Genomic DNA, 12,817 nt, shown 5'->3' on the forward strand with positions numbered 1-12,817 from the left:
GAGTAGAAAAGCATCATATAAGAACCAGTCTATTTACCCACGATATTTCATTGGCTCTTATTTCAGACGGAGAGTGGCAGCCTCTTCACCAAGCTTCTCGCCTACCTTGACAAAAGTTCCTTCACCGGACCTCCCCCAGCTAAAAACCATTATGACGATGCCAGTCAAACACCCAGAGGGCAGCAGGTGGGGCTGGAAAACGTCCAGAGTCGGACTAGCGAAGTAGGGGTGGCGGTGCAAAAGAAGGATACCACCCAGTCTGTAGAGGAGCTGTTGGAGGTGGCAGGCTGGATCAAGGAGGTGGCACCGCCTCCTGCTTCTCTTGTGTACGATGAACCTCACAAGAAGACGATGCACGTTCCTGAGCTACAGTTGGACGTCAAAGCCAGCAAGATGAAGAAAGATGATGATGTCTTTGGCTATGTCATCACCGACACAGAGTGAGTACAGATTTAATGATGAACATGTAAAAGGCAAACTGCAATTGAATTTTGAAGGAGACATATTTGAAAATAAGTGGATGAAAATTAATGGGTAGGTGGATGGATGGACAGTATTTGAAGAGTAAAAAATCAATCAAAATTACAATTCACTTTGCATTTATCATTTATTTTCAGGTGAAATAAGTACACTTTTACTGCTTCCAGAAATTAGAAAATAATATAAATTAAAAGGGTAAGTTGCAGCCAGGTGCTGTAATGAAATGGAGCTGATTAATTGATCATTAGAAAGTGTGACAACTACTTCTATTAAAGCCTCTGTAGCATTCAGGCGTGTGTTTACACAGTGCCACGGGAGATGCTGTTTGAGCAGATTCACCCCAAAGTCAGATTGTGCAATGCTTAGAAAAAGTTCCATCTCAGACTCAATAGACCTCTGTTAGAATATTCAATGTTAAAGTTCTTGACAGTAAAATTAGAAAAAGACTGAAGAAGTACCCGTGGTTTGGAAGGGTCCCCTAGGAAAACTCTTTACTTTAAGAAGAAAATGGCAACATGGTTTAGGTTCGCAAACCACAAGACTTCTGGAACAATGTTCTTTGGTTCAAGGAGACCAATGCACAGTGCCACAGCATATCAGCAAACACTTCATACCAAGTGTCAAGCACAGTGGTGGAGGTGATTTGGGCTTGTTTTGCAGCCACAGGACCTGGGCACCTTGCAGTCATTGAGTGAACAATGAACTGTGTATGTCAGTGTATTCTAGAGTCAAATGTGAGGCTATCTGTCCAACAGTTAAAGCTTGGCCCAAACTGGGCCTTGCAGTAGGATGATGATCCTGAGCACATTAGAAAATCTACAACAGAAAAAGAAGAATTAGGGTTTTGTGGCAGCAAGTCCAGGTCTCAAGGTTCCTGAAGTGCTGTGCATAAACAAATGCTAGGAAACCTCACTGAACTGAAGGTTGGCTTTTTCATGGAAATTTCATAGCATGTCAAAATAAAAGTCTAATAACAGAAAGCCAGATGCTTGTTCAGTTTGAAAGGCAACATGTTCTAACTTATGAATCAATGTTTTTTAGTCATGTGGCTGAAATCCAACTTAACTCTGCCTTTATGTAGGTCACCAATGACCCACTTGGATGTTGAAGAGGTTGGAAAATGTAGAAAGTAAAATTTTTTATCTCAATTTTCAAAATGCATATCTCGAGTCTAGAGCTTATACAGAAACTTTCTTTCACCTTTGTTTTGGGTAATCCACAGTAGCGATCAACCAGCTTTTTTCACAGTAGGTGAAGAAAGAAATGTGCTTTCCACGTGAGAAATTGCAAACCCTCGTTCTTTGTCCCTGCAAATTTTACCCAGAATGCAACAAGAGCACACTGGGCATCTTTTTCCTTCTTTCTTACTCACACAAAGGACAGGGTCGTTTCCATATTGATTCCTCTGTTCCTCAAGTCTGAGGTTGAAGTTCTTTAGAAATCCTCTTTCCTGTGTCTGGTTTTGAAACTCCTTCATGCTCGCCTTTCAGCTGAAGCGGGTGTAATTCTGGCTCAAGGTCTTTGGCAAGTCTCTTTCTTTTTGTCCTTGTTACTCGACACTCTGAGCTATACAACAGAAGAGCCTTAAATGTTATGTTATAGAGAAAAAACATCTCTGGGATGTTGGTGTGGAGGTCCTACTCAAGGCTTTCATATGCTGAATGAAGGAGTTTTTATTTAAGCACAATATGATGTCCGTTTTAGTCCAAGCTTTTTCTTTGTACTTACTTTACGTCACTCAACTGTAGCATACAGATCATTACAGTATAAATAGGAAACCTAATTTCTAATCACCATGGTCTTCAAAAGCCCCATTCAGTAAGGTTGAATGATTCTTCTTTACCCATAGAGCCGCTTAGTGTCACAGCTGCTCTTGAGAATCAAATGTATTTATGTTTTACAAGAAAGAGAAATTCTAAATTAGATGACTTGTGTTTATGAAGTGCGGAAAAATTTCAAGGCAATAAAAAGTGTCAAATATGCGAATGCAAAATTAAATGTTGCAATGTTAAGGCGCTTTGGTTGTAGCTCATGAGCACCAATCGATCGTCAATCTTAAGGTCAGTAGTGTAATCCCCGGCTCCCGTGGGCCGGTGCGTTGAAGTTTCTCTGGGCAAGATCCTGAATGCCAAAGTGCCCGCAGTGTATCCGTCAGGGTGTGTGCATTATAGTTAGAAAACACTTAAAGACCTTGTAGTGTAAAGCTGCTCAATTACTTTTCTATTTACCGTTCAAATGTTATTCCTCTCCTCTCCAAACAGACCTTTGATAACTGAAGTAAAAATACTGTGACTTTAGCTTAAACAAGACTAGCCTCAGCTACGGCTGCTTTCCGCATGTGAGAAAACCTCTTGGTGCTAAAATAAAGCGTTATTTCTTAGTTTTGTATTAAGTGTTTGATTTAGACTCACCTGACCTCCCCATACATCATACACAAGTATAAACATTGATAACACAGGACAAATGTGTGTACTACTGACTGACAGATTTATTACTTATAATTTGTTGCTATCTGCAGACGGTGCCTCAAGGTGGGGCTGCAAAAGGATACCTTTGTATCCCTGCGACGGCTGCAGCATCTAACAGTATGAGATGAAAGATCTTATCAACGGGTTAGATTTGTATTACTCTTTGTTTTCTGTAGATTCTCTTAACATTTTAACTAAATATATGGTTAAAAGAACAATTACAAAGCACCGGGTTTTCTTCTGTGGAGCCAGAACCAAGTTATTTTTTTTAATTTGAAAAAACTTTAGCTCACAAAAGCTCACAAAAACTACTTTGACAGTGTTGCAGAAATTCTGACGGCAACCTTTAACATCATGGTTGAGCTCCTGTAACTTTATGAAACAGGCTCAGAGGCTGCTTTGCTCTGATCCTAGGTGAACAGCTGGAAGGTTTAAGATGTGTTCAGTCACTTTTGCACCGCAGATGTCAGAGTCTTCAGTGTACTCAGCAGATTCCTCTCTAACCCTTTACAGTGACTCTTCAAAGTGACTCTTGACATTTCTATGAGATTGCTGAACTTCAAAAGAACACCAAAGTTGTCCTTGACAGTTCACTTTGTGTCAAACCTCTTCTTGAGAGTGAAGTGCAGCATCAACCACAACATGGAAAAATGCCACTTCGCAATGTGCCAGTAAGAAAAAGGCCCTTGAAAGAATGTCTTCTTGTGAAACAAGCCATCTTCTGAGCCAGACTAGTCTCAGTAGCCACATCTTTCCCCACAGCTTTTTGTTTGAGCAATGAGAAAACCTTGGACATTTTTCCTTGCTACGTCTGACTACAGGGACAGAGTGATGAAAACGAATGTATTAAACCAAACAACAAGCAGAAGATGATAAAAGCAGAGGAATGCAGTGAGAGTCTGGGCCACCAGTAGTCATCTCTAGCTTTTAAAGAACATCTGATTTGTGCTGCCAGGTACCTGACTGCTCCATGTCATACTGTGATTTAGCAGTAAAGTCAGCAAGCTTTAGGGTTTCTTTAGATCAAAGAATCCAGTAATATCTCTTGATACTTTTTAACTAGTGGCAATAACAAAAACTATGTATTAACACCATTTAATGTTGATACATAATTCACAGATGCTTCTTGTTTCCTCAAACATGGTTGCATACAGTACTGTGCAAACACATCATTTCTCTGAGGTGACATTAGACATTAGGGAAATGGGAAATACATGCAGCAGTTTATTGAAACATGTAAACACACATGGAAATATGGTACAAAAGAAAGTCATTAATTGGTATGACCACATTTGTTCTTCAGCCTGAACTCTGGTTCTTGAATTAGGTGCCTTTTTATTCTTGAATGATTCACAGATCAGTGTTAAGTAGCTTAATAAGACATCTTTAAAAGATTACAAGAAAGTCTGGATGCTTGGAAGCAAAATACTAAGAAATAAAGACTTTTGCTCAGTACTGTAACTCCTTCAACACTGCATTAACCAAAGGCACACCTAACTCATAATTTAAGAACTCGCAGTAAAATTGTTTAACTCAACAACCATTTTTCCTCTTCACTTCAAGCTGGGCCGCTGAATGGCTGTGAACTCTAGTGAATGCGTTGCTGAATTTGAGGTTGTTTGAATAAACGTTTTTCATATTTTGGCTTAAAGCTACTGAAATGCTCCGTACTGAGGTCGAGTCCCTCTCCAAAACAAAGCTGTCACAGTAGGAATAAAAATATATGAAATGCAGGGCCACATGCGAAACAAGATCGATGTGATGACATTTTGGCGCAGCGTCTGAGGTGAAAGCTGATAGCAGGAGCATCCTGGTGGTTTTAGAGTATCATCTCCTCCTGTGGCCTGGGGAGGGGAGGAAGAGGAGGAGGAGGAAGAGGAGGACAGGGTGATTCATGACAGCTGGAGGAAAACACCTGGTGCTCAAGACGCACACACGCACGCACACACACACACACACACACACACACACACACACACACACACACACACACACACACACACACCTGTTTTCATATCTTAGTGAGGATATCTGATTGACATTATGCTTTCCCTAACTCTAAGCCTAAAAAATGAATGCCTAACTCATGGGGACAGGGACTGGTTCCCACAAGTATAGTAGCGTGCCAATTTTCTGTCCGCACAAAGATGTCTAAACATGTACTCACACACACACACACACACACACACACACACACACACACACACACACACACACACACACACACTCTAATTAGTACTTTGATGTAAAAATATGCATAAAAAGCTCCAGTGTAATTCCTTTAATGATAATCTATAATTTGATGATTTGATGATCAAATTCCAGCCAGAATTTGTTGCCTTAACCTGAACCTGTTATCTAACTGTTATCACGAGTAATGTTTCCAATTACTCGTGATACAAGTCAAAATCTCTGTAGACCATCGGAGGTTTCATTTTTTAATTAATTTTTTAGTTTTCATTTTCTGTTGGCCCCATATGTATTTATATGTTATATCCAGAAATTCACAGAAATTGTTTATTCTGACGTCTCTGTTTCTATTTTTCATGCCGCTGACTTGACATTTGTTCCGTCTTACCGACAGCATTCTCCTTAGTTGTCATTATTACTGATCAGACTTAGGCATGACAGTCTGCCTGTACTGGTTTTCTCCTGATTCACTCTCATGTACTTGCTGAGGCAGCTCATAGTAGAGTGATCAGTGGAGAAGCCCTGAAGGGAAGGGATGTCTTTGATGTTTGAAGAAATAGCCTTGCTTTTGTTCAGTGAAACCTCTGGCTTTCCTATTACTACATGCAGCAATCCTCTCCTCAGGCGCTTCTGTCCCCAAACAACAGGAATCCGACTGGGGTCTGCAGAAGATGGATAGATCATATTTTCCTGGTGAGCAATATACTCTGGACTACTCGAATAATGACCAAGGAACCTTTATTTACACGTTGGAGTGAAAAGCAAGTGTAACTTTCTCCATTTTGGACCATCTGTTTCCTGGAAGTTTAGTAGTGTCCAAATAGTTTGTCCTACACATGTGTTATACTGTGTGAGAAAATACTCACAAATACACAAAAAATGTTTGCAGGAAGATTAATTGATTTTGCTGTGAATAAACTAAATATTAGACATTTAAAAGGTTTGAGAGGTTTGAACTTAGTAGTACTTTGACTACTCTCACGCTGAAAATAGTTATAATAACAGTTTGAATAGTATCAGCATATGAATTTGATATTCGTCCCCTGTATATCACCAGTAGTTACCCTCCTCTACCTTCATGCATTCTAAGTAGACTGTTACTATCTTTTGTAAACAATGATAAGGCAAGAGCATTGTGTGGACATTTAGCAGTACTGTTATAAAACCTGGTGGTAAATGTTGTATTAATGCTGCCGATGTAGCTTTGTAACATGTGCATTACACTTTAAAATTGATGCTTTTTAAATTTTAAAGTCCTTATGCTCAAAATAAAAAACAATGCAGCTGTTGATGGATAAATGGATTGATGTGAAATTATATTGCTATCTGAATCTGGAAAACACGGTGCCAGCTCCTGAGTTGAGGCGTATAGTACCTGTCAAGTATCCATCCCTCCCTACTGATGCTTAAAATGGAAAACATAATTTGATATCCAAATTCGTTTTTTCTTGTCTAATAAAACATTTGCACAATGTCTTGTGCTAACCCTGCGCAGTAGATGTTGAGACATGAAAACAATGACCACTAGACGAAAGGTCATCAAATGGGGTTTATACTCAGGAGTCCATGGATATCTTCATTAAATTTCATATTAGATCATCCAGTAATTGTTTAGACTTTTTTAGAGTAATAGAATTCAGGGTAGCACAGAGAATAATCCTGTTGTTTTTGTGTATTTGTGCAAAAGTTCCTTCTCAACTTTGGTAATTATTGCCTTTGGATTCAAAGTCATTTGTCCAGCTGTTGCTCCATCAAAAAGCCAGATCATCATCAGATGAGCAAGTACAGGCCTGTACTTGCTGCTGTACTGTTATCAGTTTCCATTTTCCCTGAAATTGTGTAAGAGTGAGATGGAAGGAAATATAGAATAAAAATAATCAAAGCGTCTCTCTGTGAGAAGAAATCCTGCCGAGGCAGGCTGTCGTATCTGAGTGGGATCATAACCCAACACCCTGCATGCTGCAGAGCTAATGTAAAAGCTGCTGTGAGGTCTCCATTGTAGCTATCAACACTCAGGATCTGCAGGCAGAGCGATCGCTGATGTCAGATCTGAAGCAGCTGCTCTGCACAGTGAAGACTGACTCAGGCTGTGGGCTGTTGAAGCTGCTGTCTGCTCTCCAGGCTGAGAGGGGAGACAAATCACAGGCTGTCAGTACATTTTCATACATAGCAAGTCTCATTTTTATTAACTGTAATTCAGCCACATTCAGTCATTTTCTCTTATAGTCAAAGAAAACAGTTAAACTCATGATCCCTAAGATGTTAAATTCTGTAAACAGCTGCAATTTATTTATTTTTATTTGGATTTGACTCTGAAGCTGACAGTCATATTTGATCATAAATGATTGTTTATTTGGTCACATGTCCAGTGCATGTGAAATCATAAGGCTAGGAAGACACCTAGAGTAAAGATTTTAATATGGAGTAAACTAAAAATGATGAAAGAGAAGAAAACATTTTTTGGTTGAAATCCAGCAAGTGTTGGACATCAAAGTTCAAGATGCAAGGACGGAGACAGCTGCTAATTTTTGTAATTAAGTGCATTTAAAAATTGAGTGATTTGCACAGTTTGCAGCAAAACTCTTTCTCAGCTTAAGCTGTATTTCCAGAAATGTGCAGATATCCTGCAGATGTCTGGAAGCGTCTGCTTTCCTTGTTTGAATTCCACAGAGGAGACTTAGAGGAGGTCAGATGAGTCCACAGCAGACAGCAAGCAATTAGCTTGGAGTTGGGATATTGAGCTTTAATTATGGTCTCACAGATGCAAACACATGCCACGCACAACCTCTCCCCGTCCCATTGGCCCTAAGCATGCACAGAGGCTTTGGTAATTTAGTGCTTAATTTGTTATTCCCTTATTTCGCTGCCATTATTCTCACGGTTTGGTGAAATGTCAGTGAGTTTCCCCGTCTAAATTTTACTACGTTATCATCAAAAGCAAAACTATGTATTAAAGAAGAGGTCATTTAAAGCCAAATTGATGTTTTCGTGTTTCTTAACCTGTCATGAGTCATGTCTGCATCCCGTTATATTCTTGTTTTATTTTGAAAGTCTTGTTTCTCTGTTCATTGTGCTTAGTGTCACGATGTGATTCCAGTCAGCTGGTTTTCCAATGTGTTTCCACTTCCTCTGATCACCCTTTGTGTGTACCTTTGTGTGTATTTAGTTTTTGTGTGTTGATTCAGTCGTTGCCAGGTCGTCTGTTTGGTTTCACGTCATGTCTCAGAGTTCTTCTTACTGATCAGGTTCGTGTTCGGTTTATTTCAGTTCCATGTCTCTCGTCACAGTTTTCATAGTTATTTAGTTATTTCCCAGTTTAGGTGTCAGGTTAGGTTTTGCCATGTTCACGCTTGCTTTGTTTTTGTGTTCACGTTTTATCAGCCAAATGAACGGCTCGCCTTTTGTTTAAACTCGGTTCCGTCTCCTACCGTGTCTGCATTTGGGTCCCACTATTCACTCAAAACACAGTCAGCTCCCTGCTGACCGGGACATAATTGACATTGCATGCTTTTTGGATTGGCATTTCTGTTGTCATAGCATTGTTTCTTTAACTACACCTTTTGTGTCTGTGTGCTTCGCCTGTTACTTCTAGTCACATCCTATTTTATTTTGGTAATTTGTTTTCCTTGTTGGTTTCCTTCTGGCTTTTTCCCTCCTCAAAAATTTGCCTTTACCTGCCTTTAATGGCTTCACCTGTGTCACATTAGTAGGTATTCTTTAGCCTATTTTTGCCTCACTTATTTCCCTTGTGCTCCTTTAATCGTTTAAATCTTTGCTTTAGTTTTACCATTTTATTGAATTAGCTTTTGTTTATTCCCAGAGTGTTTAGTCACCTTTTGTTTGTTTACAAAAAAGTTTTGTTCCTTCACTCACTCATGTCTGCATCTGGGTCCTCATTCTGATATATCAAAACATATATATCATAACATGTCTAAGAAGTTTTCACACTATTAATTTGTAATGTCAGACACATAAGGGTGCACAAATGGCATTCTCATTTATAGAAGCATAGATGTTTCCTTCTTAAGTTACTTTAAAAATAAAGAAAAGAAAAGTTTGCTTTTGAAAATATCCAGTAAAGAAATTTGTGTTGGGAGGATTACATCAGCTTTACTTGATTTAAAGTAGTTAAAATCTATTGCTGTAGAGTATGTGTCAAACAGTATGAGCCAATGCCATTAATATGGCTGTCTATCCAAAAATATGCATATATGCCAGAACAGCAGATCAGGGTTCAGGATGAAGTGTTTTTCTCTTCTTTTAGATCGAGGTAATCCTCAGCTGTGAACAAAACAGGTCGTTTTTGTTGTTGAATACTGCCAAAGTAATTTTATGTGCTAGAAAATGCTGTAAAGCATAAAATGATGGAGCGGGCAGTGATATCAAGCTTTCTGCCTGTGACCTTTGTGACCTCTTCAGCGTTCACCTCGCTGGCAAACGGCACTTCCCACCTCTCTATCTCACACTTATCTGAACTCACCTGGGAGCTTTGTGGAAAACTGCTTTTGTCTGTATTTTCTGGTTCAGTCCTTCAACTAGTGGGTTTAATGATACAGTGATATGTCTGGAGAACTTCCCCATGTCCAGTATGTCTTATAGATCAGCGGTCCCCAACCCCCGGGCCACAGACTGAGTCATTTGGTACCGGGCTGCGAGAATTGAGGCTCGGGTGTGAAATTTATAGTTTTCAGGGTTTTTATCATAATTTTTTTAATCGTTTTATTGTTAACTCTGTTTCCCTGGGTCTTGTCCCGTGTGTTATGGGTAAGTCTTCTTCTTTTTTGGTACTGGTTTTATTTGTTGTATTTATCCACAACACAGTCCGTGAAAATATTGTAGGACATAAATAGGTTGGGGTTGGGGACCGCTGGCATTTAACACTTTGCTCTTCATCTCCATACTATTTACGCTCAAGTTCTCTGCCATTCACTTGCCTTAAGAAATGTCAATTAAACATTTATCTTCAAAGAATTTACTTTTAATTTTCTCTCATTTCTACATAAACCAGTTCAAGCCTTACCTATTCTGATAGCTTTGCACGATTCATGCTTCAGAGTACTCTTCAGCCCCTTAGTTCACTTTTTCTAAGACTCCACTAACATGGGCTGAGGGATCAGTCAGTGACCCACTGGAAACCAGAGCGTGCTGAAGAAAAATGTGAATTGCTGGAGGCTGTTTGCAGTTACTGTGAAATCAATTGCTGAAGCACCAGTGACATATTCCTAGAGACTAGTCAATAACCCCACGACAGGCTGTCTAGGGGTTGCTGGCAGTTGCTAGGTAAAACTGGTTGTAAAGATTTATACAGTGTTGTGCTGGAAAACTTTCCTTTAGTCACAGATTACCTGTAGTTTGCATGAAAGATCCCGACTTGTCTGCAGCACTTGCTCTGCTTAGCGAGCGGACATAAACCGGAAATTGAGACTGTTCATGTTTGCAGATAAGTTGGTGTCTTCCTTTCACGGAACGGCCAGCTGAGGCATTTAGATGCTAATCAAAGCAATCACAAAGACGTTATTTTGTGCACCACAACCTTTCGGATCAACTTCACCTAAACACAGCCAGCAACCTCCAGCAACCACTCATCTGTTTACACCTTTCTTCTGATTGGCTCCTCCTTGCAAAAAGATGGTTTTGGTGGTAGATGGGCGGGGCCTATGTGCTAAAACCTACAGCTGTTTGTCTAAAATAACCATATTAGGAATATCACCAGTGAAGAGCAATCTACAGAAAATAAGGAAAACCTTTAAAATTACCTGATACATCACTAGAAGGAAAAATAACTTGTTTAAAGCCTGTTTTTAAAAACAAATTGCACAGTAAATTGCACCTGTTGTATGTTTAACTTTTAATTTCTGATCCCTTCTTCTCTTCCTGCCCTGCACTCTTCTTCTTCATCGTCATCATCAGTGGGCTCCAGACAGACGACGGCCTCCACCTGATGAAGATCCTGGCTAGAATGGCGAAAATCCAGATGACTGATTTCGCTGAGCTCTCGTATGTACATCTGGTTTTTTTTGTTTTTTTGGGTTTTTTTTTTTAATCTTCTGGTTACACAAAGCAGTGCACTCACTGTGTTAATGCTGCTTTTTCTTACTGGAGTCTGGGGTGAAAATCACAGTCTAACCTAATGTGATTTTTTTTTTTCTCAAAGCTTAAATATTTCATTTTCACACTGCATTAAAGGAATATAAAAAGAACCACAAACTGGCACGTTTACTGCATTTGAGGCTCTTAATAATCCGCTCCTATTGAGAAATGATCAAGTCACACCTGTTCCAGTTCGGATGCCAATAAAGAAAGTCTGTTTACAACAGAGCTAGAACACTGGAGGTGACACGTTTCCTGCATGCAAGCAAAAACCCTGAAATAGAAGCTGAACACTTTCTTATTGAAATAAAGCCTGTCGTTCAGTGATCCAGAAACAACTTAAGGCTTCACATCTAATCACTGCAAGTTTGTGGAGTAAATATTTCTCCCAGTCTGATTCACTGGTTTAAATAATGTGTCGATCATATCTTTAAAAACGGAGCAAGAGAATACCACGAATTGACCGCAAAGTTCTTGCAACTTGATCATCAAATCTTAATCCACATGTTGAACCACATGGTAAGGATATCCAGCCAAGTCGGGGATTTGTTCACTTCTTTTCTTCTTGATAAAACACTTTAAGTCTCAGTGCTCAAATTTATCATGAGCTGCACCACAAAGATCTGATTTAAGCCCCCATTTATTTCCATTGTATATTCTGCCATTAGATCACATTAGAAGTTTCAAAACCATTTCCAGTAATCTGTATGCCGATGACGCTCAACTGTATCTCTCATACAAACCTTATGAATTATCAGTTTTAGTTGATTGGTTTAATGCAACTAATAGTTGGATAGCAAATAACTTTTTGCAGTTTAATGAAAACAAGACAGTCTCTTATTTATTTATTTGCTCCAATAAGTATTATTCAAATTGGACAGTGTCTGGGCTTTTTCTCATTCACTGTAGATGCTAACGCAAAGAATCTTGGGTTAGCTTCCATCTTTGACTTTTAAGAAATAGTGCTAAACTCAGGACTGCTGTCTGAAAAACTGAACTGGAGATGCTCGTTCATGCCTTCATCCCCTTCCACTTAGATTGTAGTAATGCTCTGTCTAAAGCAGGGGTGTCCAACTCCTGGCCCAAGGGCCGGTGTCCTGTAGGTTTTAGATCTCACCCTGGGTCAACACACCTTCAAGACATGTTGAGGAGGTAATTTAGCCATTTAAATCAGCTGTGTTGGATCACGGACACACCTAAAACCTGAAGTTGGACACTCCTGGTCTAAAGCATCTAATAATCTCCTCCAGTCTGTCAAATTCTTTTGCAAAGGTTCTTATGAATTCTGTCATGTCTTACCATTGTTAAAGCATCTACACTGGCTTCTAATCAAATGTAGGTGTCAGTTTAAAATCTTGATTCTTACTTTTATGGCCTTTATGTCCAGACACACCCAGCCTCCCTTCCGCTAAAGATGGAGCAGTGTGTGTTAGCTCGAGACAGATGATTCTGTCATGTTCCTTATCATCAAACTACTGTAGAAGACAAGCGAATATTGGATTAATCTGAGCAGTACGAATCCTAGCTGGGAAGACATTGTTGTTCTGTTTTTTCCATCACTAACCACTGTGTCCCTGAGGGGTCATTTG

General features: G+C 39.5%; 1 protein-coding gene across 1 annotated transcript in view; it reads left to right on the forward strand.

The window, feature by feature from the left end:
* The window catches only part of LOC146612969 (receptor-type tyrosine-protein phosphatase N2-like), a 210,293-nt gene that overhangs the window by 49,045 nt on the left and 148,431 nt on the right, over positions 1-12,817 (forward strand). The window contains exons 9-10 of the mRNA XM_085377709.1: positions 67-440; positions 11,049-11,135. Of these exons, the coding sequence (XP_085233835.1) occupies positions 67-440; positions 11,049-11,135 (461 nt within the window). The remainder of the gene's footprint in view (positions 1-66; positions 441-11,048; positions 11,136-12,817) is intronic.

Source organism: Diplotaxodon limnothrissa, linkage group LG18 (genome assembly GCF_057381915.1).
Source record: "Diplotaxodon limnothrissa isolate DT_005_m linkage group LG18, D_limnothrissa_male_GT1.1, whole genome shotgun sequence".
Lineage (NCBI taxonomy): Eukaryota > Metazoa > Chordata > Actinopteri > Cichliformes > Cichlidae > Diplotaxodon > Diplotaxodon limnothrissa.